Source organism: Procambarus clarkii, chromosome 17, assembly GCF_040958095.1.
Source record: "Procambarus clarkii isolate CNS0578487 chromosome 17, FALCON_Pclarkii_2.0, whole genome shotgun sequence".
NCBI lineage: Eukaryota > Metazoa > Arthropoda > Malacostraca > Decapoda > Cambaridae > Procambarus > Procambarus clarkii.
The window spans coordinates 45573177-45591338 of NC_091166.1; the positions used below are offsets into that span (position 1 = coordinate 45573177).

The window sequence follows — 18162 nt, forward strand, 5'->3', positions numbered from 1 at the left end:
AACACAAAAATCAGAACAGGACACATAACAAGAACAAGAAACACAAAGCCTTCATAACAGAGAACAGAACCACACAAGGAACCATAAGTACAAAAACAAAGTACAAAAAAAACCCCACATGCAAACGACCAGAAGGCCGTAATGACACAAGCATATAATATAAACAATCACTACACCAAACACACCAATACAGAAGCACAATTAGCCACGCATAAGATACACAGAGTCGGAAGTATAAAACCACACCCAACCACACAGAACATATACAGAAAGACACGGACACATAAACACACACGCAAACCCCACACAAGCAAACCCACAAACAAAAACTGGAATACGCAGGAACTGGAAAACAAAACCCTCCCCACCCAGACACACCCATGCAACCCCACCCAACAACCACACACCCATGCAACCCCACCCAACAACCACACACCCATGCAACCCCACCCAACAACCACACACCCATGCAACCCCACCCAACAACCACACACCCATGCAACCCCACCCAACAACCACACACACATGCAACCCCACCCAACAACCACACACCCATGCAACCCCACCCAACAACCACACACCCATGCAACCCCACCCAACAACCACACACCCATGCAACCCCACCCAACAACCACACACCCATGCAACCCCACCCAACAACCACACACCCATGCAACCCCACCCAACAACCACACACCCATGCAACCCCACCCAACAACCACACACCCATGCAACCCCACCCAACAACCACACACCCATGCAACCCCACCCAACAACCACACACCCATGCAACCCCACCCAACAACCACACACCCATGCGCAAGCAACACCACAACACACAGTAATCAAAGTGGAGGATATTTCTTTGGGAACTTTCACGATGGATACTTCCGCTTATTAGCCTCCCATATCAAATAATCCTATTCAGTAGGGGAACGGCCCTCACGACACCGCGGGTACGTCATGTACTTAGGGACCACCAAATCCAGCGGAAGCGTTCGCCCCCAACCAGAGGCCACCTAAGACGAAGAACTAGTCAGGGGAAGCAGGAACACCACCGCCGAGGAAACAGGAGATACCTGAACAGCGGGCGGAGGCTGCTGAGGCGGCAATACCGCCTCCGACAAAACAGGAGACACAGGAGAAATGACTGTAGACGTGAGGGGCGGCAAAACCGCCTCCGAAGAAACGGGGGACGGGGGGAGGGGGCACGGAACCCTTAGAGAGAGTAGTTTTCTTGAGCACCACCCCCAGGTGGCTACGTTCACCCTCAACCTTGCAAGGGGGAACCATCATTCCACCCCTCCCCCCTGAGGAACCAGAACTATCCAACACGGGTGACGCACCCGAATCAAGAGTCACAGGCCCCACACCGGCCTCCACCCTACAGCAGGAGCCACACCAAAGCCCACACCAGCACCAGATGCACCATCTTCGCACTCCACAGAGGAACAGCTAGCAGAAGAAATATGAACACACTCCGAATCCTCACATCCCTCCGCCCACGGACGAGGAGGCGAAGCACCTGTATCCATACGTGAAAGCTTGGGGACAGGCCGTTGGTCATCGGAGCTGTCACCCCCTGCAGGAGGCACCCGAGAGGAGCCGGCGGCAGGCAGTCCCACAACCGGGGGGAGCACGACCCCGCAGAATGTCAGCCTCGACGACACCGCCACCCACAGAGGAGACAGGAGAAAGAGCAGGTGCGGCCGGTGGAGGAGAAGGGAGCACCACAGGGGAGGGAAGCTGCAAGGACGTCGGAGGCGACAGAGGAGCAGAGGCAGGAACAGGTACAGAAGCCGTCGGAAGCGAAGATACAGACTGCGGGGGCGGAGCCGCACACACCACTACCTCGTCATGGACACCACCATCCACACACGCCGAGTCAGCAGCCGAGGAACTGGGAACCACCACCGGGTCAGCAGCCGGCATGGCTGCTGACCAATTAATCTCTTTTGAATATACTGTATGTTGTGGTATTAGTTTATTACTGGTAACTTCCCCAGCAGGTGCAGTTGAAGAGAAGAGAGGATGTCGTATTGACCTGTAGTACCATACCTTGAGGTTACCTTGAGGTGCTTCCGGGGCTTAGTGTCCCCGCGGCCCGGTCGTCGACCAGGCCTCCTGGGTGATTGAGGATTCTTAAGTCGCCATTACAGTGTCTACCGGCAAGGTTACCTGTCCGCGATTGATGGAAATCCAGGGCCTTTTATCAGGCCATTATGACTTTGGAGCTAAGCCTTAATTGTTCACTTACTAATTCGTAGTCTTGTTACCCAGCTCTGGTGGTATAGATTATGCAAGAAACCCCCCAAAGTTGTGGATTGGGTAATACCTGGCAGGAAATTAATTTAGAAATATAGTCCTCTTAGGAATAGTTCACTTATTAATTTAAATTTTTTAATGTAAATTTTGAAATAAATATTTTAATAATAAATCAAATTCCTGCTAGAAAATTCCCCCACAGCTTCGTTATAGTGAAACAGTCATGATAGTAACACAGTGCTTCTTTATAGTGAAAGTCACGATATGAACACAATGCTTCATTATGGTGATCCAGGGTGGACGTGGGAGAAGTAACACATGGATTGTTGTGGGAGGAAGTGTAGATGGGAGACTGCAACACAATGTAGGTGGGAGTTAATGACACGTGGAAGAACTCACATGGAAGGTTGTTCTTGTAGCGGTTCTTAGGACGATTACAAGGCAGAACGGCCACTGTTGTGGGCTTGTTGAACTGTGGCGGGATGTTCTGTGGGAGAACAGCATCCGTCATATATATATACATCGACAACATATACATACATCGACATTATATAATATATATCGCACATGCGAAAAAACATTCAAAGATTCAGATGCAGTAATACTATTGAAGTGAAGGAACGGTGACGCAATATTAAGATATGCAAGGGAAGAAAGTGAACAGGTGGCCACTGCAAGGAAGAACTGAGGTTCAAGTGACAGTCTGACGTCTCAAGTGCAGCCAAAACATGATGGTATCAGATCACCCAAGGCTCCCAAGTCATTCATAAGTCACACCCAACGCACTGTCAGTGTCAATCCTTCTCACGGGGTGATAGCGAGTGTGCAGACCAAACGCATCGCGGGGCTGCAAGACCTGGGTTTGTCACACACCAAGTGGCAGGCGCATGTAGTCAGGTGGCGGCATGTTTCAACACCAGGCGGGACACTAAGCACGGAGCCGGGGTCCTGGAGACTGAGCCGGTCTGCCAGCAGTGAGCCGATAGTGGTTCAGTGTCCTCGATTCTCCTTTACAGACCAATTGATACATCTTGGAGTATCGGGTAAGACTTGGAAAATAAAAGTGGAGAATGAGGCTAAGGCTTCCAGACCTTACTGGTGGTCAGGCTAGGGCTTCCAGACCTTACTGTTGGTGAGGTTAGGGCTTCCAGACCTTACTGGTGGTGAGGTTAGGGCTTCCAGACCTTACTGTTGGTGAGGTTAGGGCTTCCAGACCTTACTGTTGGTGAGGTTAGGGCTTCCAGACCTTACTGGTGGTGAGGTTAGGGCTTCCAGACCTTACTGTTGGTGAGGTTAGGGCTTCCAGACCTTACTGGTGGTAAGACTAGGACTTTCAGATTTTACTGGTAGTAAGACTGGGGTTCCTGATCTCCGTGACAGTATGACTTGGCCTTTTAAATGTTATGGCAATGCAGTCTATTTGGTAATGAGGCTTCCAGACTACCCTTGGCTGGGCTTCCACACTACCCTTGGCTGGGCTTCCGCACTACCCTTGGCTGCGCATCCAGACTTTACAAGAGCTGGAGTGTCCCCTCTCTTCGGTTATTACATGATACTTAGCTCCCCTCCCCTAGGTCATCACCCGGAACACATGGCCCCCCCCCTCCCCGCCCCTGGATCATTACCTGGAACTCATCATCAATGACACCGGAGCGGATAGCATGGTTGAGGTAGTCCTCCAGGTCCTCCTTTCTTATAGGGTTGGAAGGCATGTTGCTGGAGATGCTCTGAACCTTATTATGGGCATCGTCACTTTTTCCTCCTCCTGCTTCCTTTCCTCTGGCCTCCAGCTCTTCCTCGCTCTCTGATGTCCTCGTGTCTCCTCCTCCTCCTGTTCCTTCTGTTCCTTTTCCTGCCAGTCTTCTGACGATGCTCTTTGTGCAGGCGCGACTATCCGGATCCTCCCAGACTTGCCTGTCTGAAAAACGTGAAGAGTATGTGATAAGCTGTTTACTTAACTTAGAGCTAGCTTAGCTTGATAATTATGGGATGGACAATAGTAGACACAATTTGTAGATCTCCAAATATCGATGTGACGAAGTTCAAATAGGTCCTTGAACCTAAACTTCAGTCGATTAAGTGTTCACAGGCAGAACTCAGTCTCTCAAGTACAATTACGTAAGCAAACATGCACGCAATGCCTTCCCACCCTCCATCCACGCGCATACAAGCTTTGGCTCTACCAAAGAGCCAAAGCTCAATCTCCACAAGCACAACTAGGTGAGTACACACAATTATAACAATCGGATAACCACAGCAGCGTACTCTACGCTGTGATAGATAGAATGCTTGAGATGGAAAATCGTGGGAGATAGTATGCTTGACGAATCTTAGTGAGTGTGGAGTCTGGTATTTAGCGAGATTGGGAAACAATATCATTTGGCATTTCATGCAAAGGGGAGTGTAGAGGTTGAACATGATCCACCTATGACCATTCCCGGACAAAGACCCGTCACCCTGTAAAGTTAAGAAAGGATTATCTCCAATTTCGAATTGACAAACTGACAGACGTGTTCTTTTAGAGAGATGTATCTGACTTACCTTTCTGGACTACTGCCATCCCCGAGTTAGGGTGTGATTTTTGGGCAGTATCCTGTGTGTAGGTGTTGGTGGCAAGGGCAGTGGAGGAGCCTTGGATGGAAGTGACCAAGGAATTGGTCCCGCGTGTCCAGTTCTTGGCCGCTACAGTCACTTTGGAAAGTGTATCCTCTCTGGGACTCCTGTTAGCCAGGCCCCCTGTAGTGAGCGTGCCTCCCGTCGACTGGTTCTTCGCGCTTCCCATCGACTGGTTCCTCGCGCCTCCCGTCGACTGGTTCCTCGCGCCTCCCGTCGACTGGTTCCTCGCGCCTCCCGTCGACTGGTTCCTCGCGCCTCCCGTCGACTGGTTCCATGCATCTTCCGTCGACTGGTTCCTCGCACTTCCTGTCGACTGGTTCCTCGCGCTTCCCGTCGACTGGTTCCTTGCGTCTCCCATCGACTGGTTCCTCGCGCTTCCCGTCGACTGGTTCCTCGCGTCTCCCATCGACTGGTTCCTCACAGTGTGGGTGGCGAGGGTTTCTGGAGGAAGAACCGAGGTTAGAGACCAAATGAGAAGGCAATAATGTGTAAAATATATAACTGCTAAAAAATTTGAAATGTTGCTAAAAACTTGGCGAATGAGGCAAGAGAGGTAAGATAAGAGGAAGAAAGACGTAATGAGGAGACGGGAATGGAATGGAGCTATTGCCAAGCAATGAAAGTGCCAAGCAATGAAAGTGCCAAGCCAGTACGACTATACAGCACTTGGAAGGGATCAGGATTTGGGATGGGATGGGGGGAAAAGAATGGTGCCCAACCACTTGAACGGTCGGGGATTGAATGCCGACCTGCATGAAGCGAGACCGTCGCTCTACCGTCCAGCCTAAGTGGTTGGACGAGGAGACGGGACTGAAGACTTTGGCAAGAGATCAGTGTCTCCATCGCTGGCACCACTGCCAAAGCAGGCCGCATACCACTGTGTTATCTGGAAAAACTTCAGATTCTAAGTAACCACCAGCTCAAGTTGTCGTTGTCCTGTGAGGCAGAATTTATGAATACTCAAGGACGGAGCATATCCTGCCTGGAGGGCAACATTTCCACTTTCGCCTGCAATTCAAAGATAAACATCGTTGTTGACTATTAGCTGCCCAGCTGATTGGCACTGTCCACACCTCGCACCAGTTGATTGTCGGTTGAGAGGCGGGACCAAAGAGCCACAAAGCTACACCCCCTGCAAGCACAACTAGGCGAGTACACCATTTTCATGACTTGCCAGAACTGTAAAATATCGCGGAATTAAAACACTTGAACCCAGGCCACTGAAACCCGTCCTCTTGAGTTGTCTCAACGAAAAAAAAGGGATACTAAAATGGGTAAACCCAAACCACCTGACCTTTTTGACTAAAAAAGGGTAGTCTTTTTGACTACAGAGAGGGTAGAAGTAGTGTAAGCTGCTCTATCCATTTGAGATGCATTATATTGTCATAATAAAGTACTTGAACTAAAACACAGAAAACGTACTTGAACCAAAACACAGCAAATGGTGTACAGTTGAGGAAAAGCCCTTTACCCCCCCCACCCAGCCACTTAAACTGGACGGTAGATCGACGGTCTAGCTTCATGCAGGTCGGCGTTCAATCCCCGACCATCCAAGTGGTTGGGCACCATTCCTTCCTTCCTTCCTTGGAGCCGAGCGGACAGCACGCTGGACTTGTGGTCCTGTGGTCCCGGGTTCGATCCCTGGCGCCGGCGAGAAACAATGGGCAGAGTTTCTTTCACCATATGCCCCTGTTACCTAGCAGTAAAATAGGTACCTGGGTGTTAGTCAGCTGTCACAGGCTGCTTCCTGGGGGTGGAGGCCTGGTCGAGGACCGAGGCTGCGGGGACACTAAAAAAAAAAAACCCGAAATCATCTCAAGATAACCTCAAGATAACCCCCTCGTCCCATCCTAAATCCTTATTCTGACCCCTTCCAAGTGCTATAAAGTTGTAATGGCTTGGCGCTTTCCCCTGATAATTAATTAATTAACCCCCCCATCTCTCAGTTTCTGGGAAAGTGCAGAATGGCAATGCCACATTTGTTGTTGTCATAGTGTTGGGTTAGACCGTTAAAGTATGAATGAATAGGCGTTTTGTGACAACGAACGTTGACAAATCATTGGTCAAAACACAAATCACTTGCTTACATGTGAGTGCATCTTTGTCATCTATTTGAATATATAATATGGCAATGAATACGAATTTGTGACCTAGGAACTACATGTGTGCTTAAGAGTTTATTGACATTACATATAAACGATATAATGTATTGACATTTGTCTGTTGAGGCCCCTCCATGGTGCCTCCTTGCCGTGGTTAGGGGCTCCCGTACACCTACCTGGGACCGGTGTGGGTTGCCTTTGCCCCCTCTTCTGTCCCCTCTTTGGGTGGTGTCCGTGCTGAAGGGCATCACGTAGGGGCCTTGTGAGCCATTGGACCACCCGCTGGAGGGGTCGCCCATGAGGGGCCGCCCTAATTGGATGGTTGGGTGTCCTGGTTGGGGCGATAGGGAAAATGGAGTCTTAGCACCAGTGAGGGAGAATGGACGATGTAGTAGGACTCCCCTGTTGAAAAGGAGGAGCACCGCTGAGGACGACGCACCCTTCCTGCACTGGCCCGCGCTCGGTCTCCCTGGCTGCCCTGGTAGGTGGTATCCCTTGGTTCCAGGTCCCAAACCTTTGAAATTGATTGCTGAATGGATGACGACACGACTTCTCTTACCCAGGTCATGGAGTGGGTGACCAGGCCCCTGAGTTGGACTGTCCTGGAAGACCGGGCTCTGTAGCCCCCGCTACAGGGCCCGGTTTAGGCTCAGACCGGACTCCTCCTCCCTGCTCCCCTCCCACCTCTGTGGTTGAGAGGCGAGCCCCAAGCCTGCTGTGGTGACCGCCTCGTCCCCTTGCATGGCTCCATCTCTTATTGTGACTACTGCGCCTTATGACCCATCTCTCTCTCTTTAGAGGTTCTCATCGCCGTCCCTGCCACGGCCGCTCTCGTATGTTCCCTTCCCATACTGATTCATACCATGCTTTGTTTGGTCCTGCTACGTGGACTAAGTACTTTGACCTCCATCCTTTAGATTCAACTCCTCCTGACGGTTTTTCCCTTCATAGGCATCTTGTTGATTCAGTAGATGCCTCTGTTACTTTCAACCCCACCCGTCTTGGTACCCGTGTCGTTGCTGCTACTTCTCAGGATACAGCTACCCGCTTGGCCGCTTTATCCTGCATTGGCGAGACCCCTGTTCAGGTCTCCAAGAATGCTCAGTTAAATGCCAGTGTTGGCACTGTTCTCCTCCCCCACCATGTTGCAACCGGTCTTAGATATCTAAAAGACTGCCACGAGGATATCAAGCATATTCTCGTGGCCTTCAGGTGGATTCTGACCTTCAGGTGGATACGTTTACTCGTCTCCCTCGTGGTCGTCGCCATCTGCCGCTTCGGGTTGTGAAGATAACCTTTGATGGTCGGACCCTTCCGCCTTCTGTCATTCTTGCTGGTGCCAGAAGCTCCGTTCAGGATTATATCCCATCTCCTCGGCTCTGTAATAAGTGCTGGAGGTTTGGGCATGGTTCTCTCATATGCTCTAGTCCTGTCTCTGTCCCATGTGTGGAGGCGAGGGTCACTCTAAGTTGGAGTGCACTTCTCCCCAAGCCTGCTGCCTCAATTGCGGTGAGGCCCACTCTACCTTCTCCCACATGTGTACACGTTACAAACTTGAGGCAGCCATCCTCAACTTGAAGCACCGGGACCGTTTGTCTTTTCTTGGGGCTAAGCGCCAAGTTCATCATCTCCCCCCTTTCGGTGGTGTCTCTTATGCTCACGTGGTGCACTCTTCCTCTACTCATCATTATCACCTTCCTCAGTCTCACAACCGTTTCCAAGCCTTAGACCCGGACACGCCCACCACCACCTCCCCTGTTCCTTTCCGTTCTGTCCCGGAGGGTCCCCCTCCTGGTTCTCTGTCTAGGGTTCCCCTTCTTTCTATGCAGTCTGTCATGTCTCCTTTGTCTTCTTTTTCCTCTCCCTCTGATCCTCCTCCTCCTCCCCATCATTCTCCTCCGTATCTTGGCTCTTCACGCCGCATGACTGTGCAGGCCGATATTCATCGCTTTCCCGGAGATCATGTTGTTCACTCTCGTTCTTCTTCTATTGAGCTGCTAGAGTCTGTTGCCCAGTACATTGCTGCTAGGACACCTGTCTCTTTGAGTCAGAAGCAGAGACCTGGCTCCTTTCCTTCCTCCTCCCCAGCAGGTAAGAAGGCTTCACTTTCCTCTTCGCCCTTATATCTGATTCTATCGTTCCTTCCCCTCCCGCTTCGGTGGTAGAGCCCCCTGTTCCTACTGTGGAGGTTTCTTTGGCCCCCAGTTCCATCTCGGTTGCTGCCCTTGCTGAGGTGCACTCCTCTCTTTCTGCCCCTCCTCCTCCTGCTCTCCTTGCCCGCCCCTCTCGGTTGTCTCCTCCTCTTCCTCCAGACCCTACTCGTTCACCTCTGGTCTGTCCTCCCGCTTCTTTCCCTCCTTCTTTACTCAGTTTGCCCATGCCCCCTAACCCTAACTTCGCTGACTCTGATCCTGACCCTGTGCTTCTTTAACGTGCTGTGTTCCTTTTTCACCTTTATTTCTTCTTTTTTCTCTGTTGCTTTCCTTTCACTTTTTGTCGATGTCTATTCTTCAGTGGAACATCCGTTTATATTATGCCAATTTCCTTCACCTCCAACTTCTAATTTCACAGTTTTTGCCCCTTTGTATCTGTCTGCAGGAGCCAATGCTTGGTGCTCGTCCTGGTCGCTTCCATGGCTATTCTTTCCCCCCCCCCCCAGCTGTTGCTGGGGCCCATAACTCTTCTGCCCTCTTGATTCGCTCTGATGTTCCCTTCGTCCCATTACTTTTTTCATTGCCTCTCCACTGTTCTGCCGCCCGTATCTTTGTGCGTAAATGGTACACGGTTTGTTCCATTTATCTCCCCCCCCACTGTCCCACTTTCTCTTCCCAATCTTAAACACCACCTGGACTCCTTGCCGGAGCCTGTGCTCCTGCTGAGTGATTTAAATTGTCGACAAGCCCTTTGGGGTGATGTGCTGACAAACACCCGGGGTCGCCTTCTTGCACCGTTCATCCTCAAAGAGGATGAACGGTGCAAGAAGGAGCAACGGTGCCCTGTCTCTTCTGAATTCTGGTGAACCCACTCATTTGGACTCTCGGACTCGCTCCCTTTCCTGTCTCGATCTTTTTCTTTGCTTGTCATCCCTTTAGTTAGGTTTCGAGTGGCGGGTCTTTGATGGCCTCCATGGCAGTGACCATTTTCCCATCCTTGTTTCCTTTTTCTCTTTTCACCCTCCTCTTTCCTTCCCTATGTGGCGGTTTGCCGAGGCTGACTGGCGCCTCTTTACCATCCAAGCTACTATCTTCGACCTCTCCGTTCTGCCTCTCCCTCGCGCCCTCCTTCTTTTTCATGACACTGTCTCTGATGCTTCCCTCCACTCTATTCCTCACTCTTCCTTTCGGGGAATGCGGAAGTGCGTTCCTTGGAAGAATGTGGACTTTGCTCGAGCTGTCCGCTGTAAGCGTGCAGCCTGGAAGATTCACCGCCGCCGGCAGACGGTTGAGTCTTTTGTTTTGTTTCGGAAGGTGAGTGTAAAGGCCCGTAGGACCATCCATATGGCTAAACATGCATGCTGGATGTCTTATGTTTCCACCGTTACATCCAAAACTCCTCTGCCACTGGTCTGGAAGCGTATCTGCAAGATAGCGGGTAAGTTCGTTCCCGATGTCTCGACGGTCCTTCGCCTCCGTGGTACTCTTGTGGCGGACCCATTGCAGGTCCCGACCAAACTGGGTTCCCACTTTTCATCTGTTAGCTCTGGTTCTCATCGCCCTCAATCCTTCCTTTTTCGTAAGCCTTGTATCTCGTCCTTTAGATATCTGTATCCATCTTCGCCTTCCTTATAACGATCCCTTCTCTCTCTCTGAGCTTCAGTCTGCCCTGGCCCTCTGCAGTTCTATGGCGGCAGGGATGCTGCCATCCCTGCCATCCCATTCATTATGAGATGCTTTGCCATCTCTCTCCGTGCATTTCTCAGTATTTACTGAGTTTGTACAATCGGGTCTGGGAGTCGTCGTCAGTCCCTGAGGACTGGCTCGATGCTGTTGTCCTTCTTGTTCAGAAACCAGGGTCTCTCGGGTCATTCACCAGGGACTTCCACCCTATTGCCCTCACAAGTTGTCTGCAAGCTCTTTGAACGTATGATTAACGTTCGTTTGATGTGGTTCTTAGAACACTATAACCACCTCTCCCTTCTCAATTTGGTTTTTGCAAGTGCCGCAGTATAAAGGATGTCCTGAGGAACTTGGAGGTCTATATTCGTACTGCTTTTGCTGCGAAGACCTCCGTTGTTGCCGTCCTTTTTGACCTGAAAAAGGCTTACGACACTATCTGGCGGTATCATATTCTGTCTCAACTTCATTGTTTTGGCCTTCGTGGGAATCTCCCTCTCTTCCTCCAAAGTTTCCTCTCTCGTCGTTCCTTTCGAGTGAAGCTTGGTACCACTCTCTCTGCCCCTTTTAGGCAGTTTGAGGGGTGTGCCCCAGGGTAGTGTTCTGAGCACTACTCTTTTTCTAGTTGTCCTCAATGGTCTTCTTTCCTAACTTCCTTCTGGCGTCTTCTCCGCTCTCTGTTGACCATCTTGCCCTTTGCTGTCAGGGTGATGATTCGCCTCTCCTGCAACGCCGGCTTCAACTTGCGATTGATGCCATGTCGTCTTAGGCCACCGATCATGTCTTCAAGTTCTCTGCGTCTAAGATTTGTGCTATGACTTTTACTCAGAAGCATGTCATTCTTCGTCCCTCTTTGTCACTTTATGGTCATCCCCTTGTGTACAGGGATTCCGCTAAGCTTTTGGGATTAATCTTTGACACTCGTTTGTCTTGCTCGCCCCATATCTCTTACCTCCACATCAAATGCTCTAAGGCCCTTAACCTCCTTAAGGTTTTGTCCCATACTTCTTGGGGGAGCGGATAGGTGCACGCTCCTCAATTTGCACTCCTCTCTCGTCCTGTCTAAACTCGATTATGGTTGCCCTGCATACTCTTCTGCTTCTCCTTCTACTCTTCGCCGTCTTGATGCTTTGCACCATACTGGGTTGCGCCTCAGCTGTTGTGCCTTTCGTTCGACTCCCACCCTCAGCTTGTATGTTGACACTGGTTTCCTATCTCTCCAGGACCGCCGTGATCGTTACTGTCTTCGCTATCTTGCGCGGTCCTTACAACATTTCTCCTCTCGCCTCTGTCATGCTTTAACTTTTACCCCTCCTGTGGTTCCTGTTCCTCTTCAGCGTCTCCCTTTTTCTGTCCGACTATCTTGCTTACAGGATTCTCTTTCCGTTCGTATTTCTAATATTTCTCCTTGTATTGTTCCTTCCTTGCCCTCGTGGAGAGTCCCCCTTCCAAAGTTTTGTATATCCTTGACCTGTATCACTGAAGCTTTTACCCCTCCTACGGTTCTGAAACGCCTTTTTCTTGAGCACTTTTCTTCGCACTCCCACTCTGTTTCCGTCTTCACCGATGGGTCTAAGTCTGCGAACGGTGTAGGCTACTCTGTTGTTTTTCCTGACCGCACTTATATGTGTCGCCTGCCTTCGGAGGCAGAGTCTTCGGAGGGAGTCTTCTCAGCATAACTTTATGCTATTCTTTATGCTCTCCGTCTCTTGGTTTCTCATTGTCAATCCTCCTTTGTGGTTGTAGTTGATACATATTTTTACAGAACGCAAGTGACGAGTCAAATACTCATAAGTACGACAGAAATAAGTAATACTTAGTGGGCCCCAAGCCTTTGGCTTGGGGCCCACTAAGCTGAAACATCCCTGAATAAAAGCAGTCTGTAAGACATTTCTCCACAGTGCTGACATTTCCTCTCATCCTCTGGAACCTTTAAGCCTATTTCCCATGCACATGGGTATCCAAGCCTGATGCGATGTAAGTGTACTTCTGTTGTTCTACTGCTCCCTTTCGTCAAACTAAGTGGTTCGTAGTTGGTTGAATTCTTGTACCAACCCGCAGATCCTCATGTTGCAACTGCTGTGTTGTGGTCAATGTACATCATTTGCATTACTCTATTTCTAATTACTTTCTTAATCTGTGATAGACTCTGTGGTATGTGAATGTCTACATTATGAGAAATATAATAAAGGAGAACGGTAACGAGGTGTGCATTACAAGGATAAAAATTTAAGCTCTTTCTGTTTGTGACACATGCCAATGAGCACACTGAATGTGTGTGGATCATTAGTGTCTGTAGGATATGATTCTTTTGATGAGTAAAATCCAACCCGTTGTCGCACTTGCTTATAGTCAATATTGGCTTATTTAATAAGTGCATATGTGACATACTAATTGATTGTGAATATTTTAGTTTACCTTGAAAAGCTTCATAGAAAGCACCGACCTCACCTAACCTTCTTAGTGTGTTAAGATAAGCATCTTATTGCTTCTTAATTACAATTATTACTTAACCTAGCAACGGTATAGGTTAAGTAATAATTGTAATTAAGAAGCAATAAGATGCTTATCTTAACATACTAAGAAGGTTAGGCGAGGTCGGTGTTTTCTATGAAGCTTTTCAAGGTAAACTAAAATATTCACAATCAATTAGTATGTAACATATGCACTTATTAAATAAGCCAATATTGACTATAAGCAAGTGCGAGAACGGGTTGGTAAAATCACAAGAGCTTCCACTGAGCTGCAATAAGACAGGCAAACTTCAGGAAGCGTCACAAATGGTTGTTGAAGTTTAACACCAGAAAATGTAAAGTTATGATAATTAGAAAACATGATAATTCAGAAGTACAGCAAAGACCGAGAAAAATGAAACTTGAAAAGTCAGAAAATTTGGAAAACTTAAGAAATGACATCATATTGAAACTTTTCTGTGAAGATACTCCCCACAGATCCTACCTCGCGTAGCCTCGGGTCTGTGAACGTACGAGGAAGAGTACCGCAAGGCTCTCCTACACCGTAGGCCGCAAGCAGCCCAACCAGCAGTGATGGAGGCCAGAACGGCAGTGCACCAACCTCGGAGAGACGCTGGCCACCGGGCACACATCCCCAGCACCAAGGCCAATAACCTGACCATCCGGTCCCTGGCCACACCCGTGGAACACAAATTAATCACAAATATTTCGGATTAATCCTATTATGATTATTATTATTGCCATATATATGTCATCATTATTAACATATTCACAAAGAAATCACATTGCCATGATATGTCAATGAGACAAACAGCTGGATCAAAACTGGGGTTCGAACCAGCGTTCTGGGTACTCTCAGCCCCGCACCTCACCCCTGAGCAAACCCAGAATGTTGGTTTCATTCCCGTAAAAAAAAAAGTTTGCTCGGAAAAAAATTCTTAGATATATCATATAATTGACTTTCTTATCTCTTATTATTATTATTTGGCCAATTTTGACTTGGTCTTAAATGTGCAACTGAAGTGATAGGTTAACGTTCAGTTTTAACCAACTTTTGGTCCAGATTTAAATAGTGTTGTGAGTTTCTTGATGTTGTAAGTTACCTCGTGTTAAGAGTTGCCACATGCGAGTTACTGAGAAGTATGAGCCACATGGTATTGCGAGTTACCAGATATAGTGAGTTAGCAGGTGTTGTGACCTGCAAGTTGTTATGAGTTACCAAATATTGAGAGCTTCCTGGTGTTTTTTTCTTGTTTTGTAAGTTACCAGGTGTTGTCACTGAGGAGTTTGGTGTTGTAATTAAGTTGCCTGATGTTGTGTTATTATTGTGTTACCTGGGGTGTTGCCTGGGAGTTGAGTTTCCTGTGGTGTTGAGTTACCTGGGATGTTGAGTTACCTGGGGTGTTGAGTTACCTGGGGTGTTCAGTTACCTGGGGTGTTGCCTGGGTGTTGAGTTACCTGGGTGTTGAGTTACCTGGGGTGTTGAGTTACCTGGGGTGTTGAGTTACCTGGGGTGTTGAGTTACCTGGGGTGTTGAGTTACCTGGGGTGTTGAGTTACCTGGGGTGTTGAGTTACCTGGGGTGTTGAGTTACCTGGGGTGTTGAGTTACCTGGGGTGTTGAGTTACCTGGGGTGTTGAGTTACCTGGGGTGTTGAGTTACCTGGGGTGTTGAGTTACCTGGGGTGTTGAGTTACCTGGGGTGTTGAGTTACCTGGGGTGTTGAGTTACCTGGGGTGTTGAGTTACCTGGGGTGTTGAGTTACCTGGGGTGTTGAGTTACCTGGGGTGTTGAGTTACCTGGGGTGTTGAGTTACCTGGGGTGTTGAGTTACCTGGGGTGTTGAGTTACCTGGGGTGTTGAGTTACCTGGGGTGTTCAGTTACCTGGGGTGTTCAGTTACCTGGGGTGTTCAGTTACCTGGGGTGTTCAGTTACCTGGGGTGTTCAGTTACCTGGGGTGTTCAGTTACCTGGGGTGTTCAGTTACCTGGGGTGTTGAGTTACCTGGGTGTTGACTTACTTGGGGTGTTGAGTTACCTTTGTTTTGAGTTACCTGGGGTGTTGACTTACTTGGGGTGTTGAGTTACCTTTGTTTTGAGTTACCTGGGTGTTGACTTACTTGGGGTGTTGAGTTACCTTTGTCTTGAGTTACCTGGGGTGTTGAGTTACCTTTGTTTTGAGTTACCTGGGGTGTTGAGTTACCTTTGTTTTGAGTTACCTGGGGTGTTGAGTTACCTGGGTGTTGACTTACTTGGGGTGTTGAGTTACCTTTGTCTTGAGTTACCTGGGGTGTTGAGTTACCTTAGTTTTGAGTTACCTGGGTGTTGAGTTACCTGGGTGTTGACTTACTTGGGGTGTTGAGTTACCTGGGGTGTTGAGTTACCTGGGTGTTGAGTTACCTGGGTGTTGAGTTACCTGGGTGTTGAGTTACCTGGGGTGTTGAGTTACCTGGGGTGTTGAGTTACCTGGGGTGTTGAGTTACCTGGGTGTTGAGTTACTTGGGTGTTGAGTTACTTGGGTGTTGAGTTACTTGGGTGTTGAGTTACCTGGGGTGTTGAGTTACCTGGGGTGTTGAGTTACCTGGGGTGTTGAGTTACCTGGGGTGTTGAGTTACCTGGGGTGTTGAGTTACCTGGGGTGTTGAGTTACCTAGGGTGTTGAGTTACCTGGGTGTTGAGTTACTTGGGGTGTTGAGTTACCTTGGGTGTTGAGTTACCTGGGGTGTTGGGTTACCTGGGTGTTGAGTTACCTGTGTGTTGAGTTACCTGGGTGTTGAGTTACCTGGGTGTTTAGTTACCTAGGGTGTTTAGTTACCTGGGGTGTTGAGTTACCTGGGGTGTTGAGTTACCTGGGGTGTTGAGTTACCTGTAATGTTGAGTTACCGGTAATGTTGAGTTACCTGGGTATTGAGTTACCGGGAGTGTTGAGTTACCTGGGGTGTTGCGTTACCTGGGTGTTGAGTTACCTGTAATGTTGAGTTTCCTGGAGTGTTGAGTTACCTGGAGTGTTGAGTTACCTGGAGTGTTGAGTTACCTGGAGTGTTGAGTTACCTGGAGTGTTGTGTTACCTGGAGTGTTGAGTTACCTGGGGTGTTGAGTTACCTGGGGTGTTGAGTTACCTGGGGTGTTGAGTTACCTGGGGTGTTGAGTTACCTGTGGTGTTGAGTTACCTGGAGTGTTGAGTTACCCGGGTGTTGAGTTACCCGGGTATTGAGTTACCCGGGTGTTGAGTTACCTGGGTGTTGAGTTACCTGGTTGTTGAGTTACCTGGTTGTTGAGTTACCGGGGGTAGTTGAGTTACCCGGGTGTTGAGTTTCATGAGTGTTGAGTTACCCGGGTGTTGAGTTACCCGGGTGTTGGGTTACCCGGGTGTTGAGTTACCCGGGTGTTGGGTTACCCGGGTGTTGGGTTACCCGGGTGTTGAGTTACCCGGGTGTTGAGTTACCCGGGTGTTGAGTTACCCGGGTGTTGAGTTACCCGGGGTGTTAAGTTACCTGTAGCCGTAGACACTGAGGGCACAGACGGAGATGAGTGTGATGATTACGATGGGCACGATGATTGGTAACAGTTCCATTGTCCTGGGGTGGTACTGTTGATGAATACGACCACTGATGGCAACACTGGTGGCACTGTTGATGAATACGACCACTGATGGCAACACTGGTGGCACTGTTGATGAATACGACCACTGATGGCAACACTGGTGGTACTGTTGATGAATACGACCACTGATGGCAACACTGGTGGTACTGTTGATGAATACGACCACTGATGGCAACACTGGCGGTACTGTTGATGAATACGACCACTGATGGCAACACTAGTGGCACTGTTGATGAATACGACCACTGATGACAACACTGGTGGTACTGTTGATGAATGCGACCACTGATGGCAACACTGGTGGCACTGTTGATGAATGCGACCACTGATGGCAACACTGCTCCTTCAGGAACCTGAAACACGTCTGATAAATATGCGCATACACGCACGCGCACACGCACACACGCACGCGCACACGCACACACGCACACTCACATATCTTAAGAAGCACATCAACAAACTGGAAAAGGTGCAAAGACATGCTACTAAGTGGCTCCCAGAACTGAAGGGCAAGAGCTACGAGGAGAGGTTAGAGGCATTAAATATGCCAAAACTAGAAGACAGAAGAAAAAGAGGTGATATGATCACTACATACAAAATAGTAACAGGAATTGATAAAAATCGATAGGGAAGATTTCATGAGACCTGGAACTTTAAGAACAAGAGGTCATAGATTTAAACTAGCTAAACACAGATGCCGAAGAAATATAAGAAAATTCACCTTCGCAAACAGAGTGGTAGACGGTTGGAACAAGTAAGGTGAGAAGGTGGTGGAGGCCAAGACCGTCAGTAGTTTCAAAGCGTTATATGACAAAGAGTGCTGGGAAGACGGGACACCACGAGCGTAGCTCTCATCCTGTAACTACACTTAGGTAATTACACGCGCGCGCGCGCACGCACACACACACACACACACACACACACACACACACACACACACACACACACACACACACACACACACACACACACACACACACACAGGTAAGAGGCTGGTACATAAGCTGGAGAGACAGGCAGGAGTAACTGGTAAAGTGCTCCAGTGGATAAGGGAGTACCTAATCAACAGGAAGCAGAGAGTTACAGTGAGGGGGTGAGACCTCAGATTGGCGTGAAGTCACCAGTGGAGTCCCGCAGGGCTCTGTATTCGGTCCTATGCTGTTTCTGATATATGTAAATGATCTCCCGGAGGATTTAGACTGGTTCCTCTCAATGATTGCTGACAAAGCCAAAATTATGAGAAGGAATAAGACAGAGGAGGACTGTTTGAAACC

General features: G+C 49.0%; 2 protein-coding genes across 2 annotated transcripts in view; one reads left to right on the top strand and one right to left on the bottom strand.

Moving 5' to 3' along the window:
- The window catches only part of LOC123772505 (receptor-type tyrosine-protein phosphatase epsilon), a 57998-nt gene that overhangs the window by 37101 nt on the left and 2735 nt on the right, over positions 1-18162 (bottom strand). Inside the window, exons 2-6 of the mRNA XM_045765737.2 lie at positions 16780-17241; positions 13775-13959; positions 4807-5322; positions 3891-4183; positions 2665-2752 (exon numbers count right to left, since the gene is read on the bottom strand). Of these exons, the coding sequence (XP_045621693.2) occupies positions 2665-2752; positions 3891-4183; positions 4807-5322; positions 13775-13959; positions 16780-16859 (1162 nt within the window). The 5' untranslated portion in view covers positions 16860-17241. The remainder of the gene's footprint in view (positions 1-2664; positions 2753-3890; positions 4184-4806; positions 5323-13774; positions 13960-16779; positions 17242-18162) is intronic.
- Positions 1-18162, top strand: part of LOC123772504 (venom phosphodiesterase-like) — a 149588-nt gene that overhangs the window by 26552 nt on the left and 104874 nt on the right. The gene's annotated exons all lie outside the window — the stretch shown is intronic.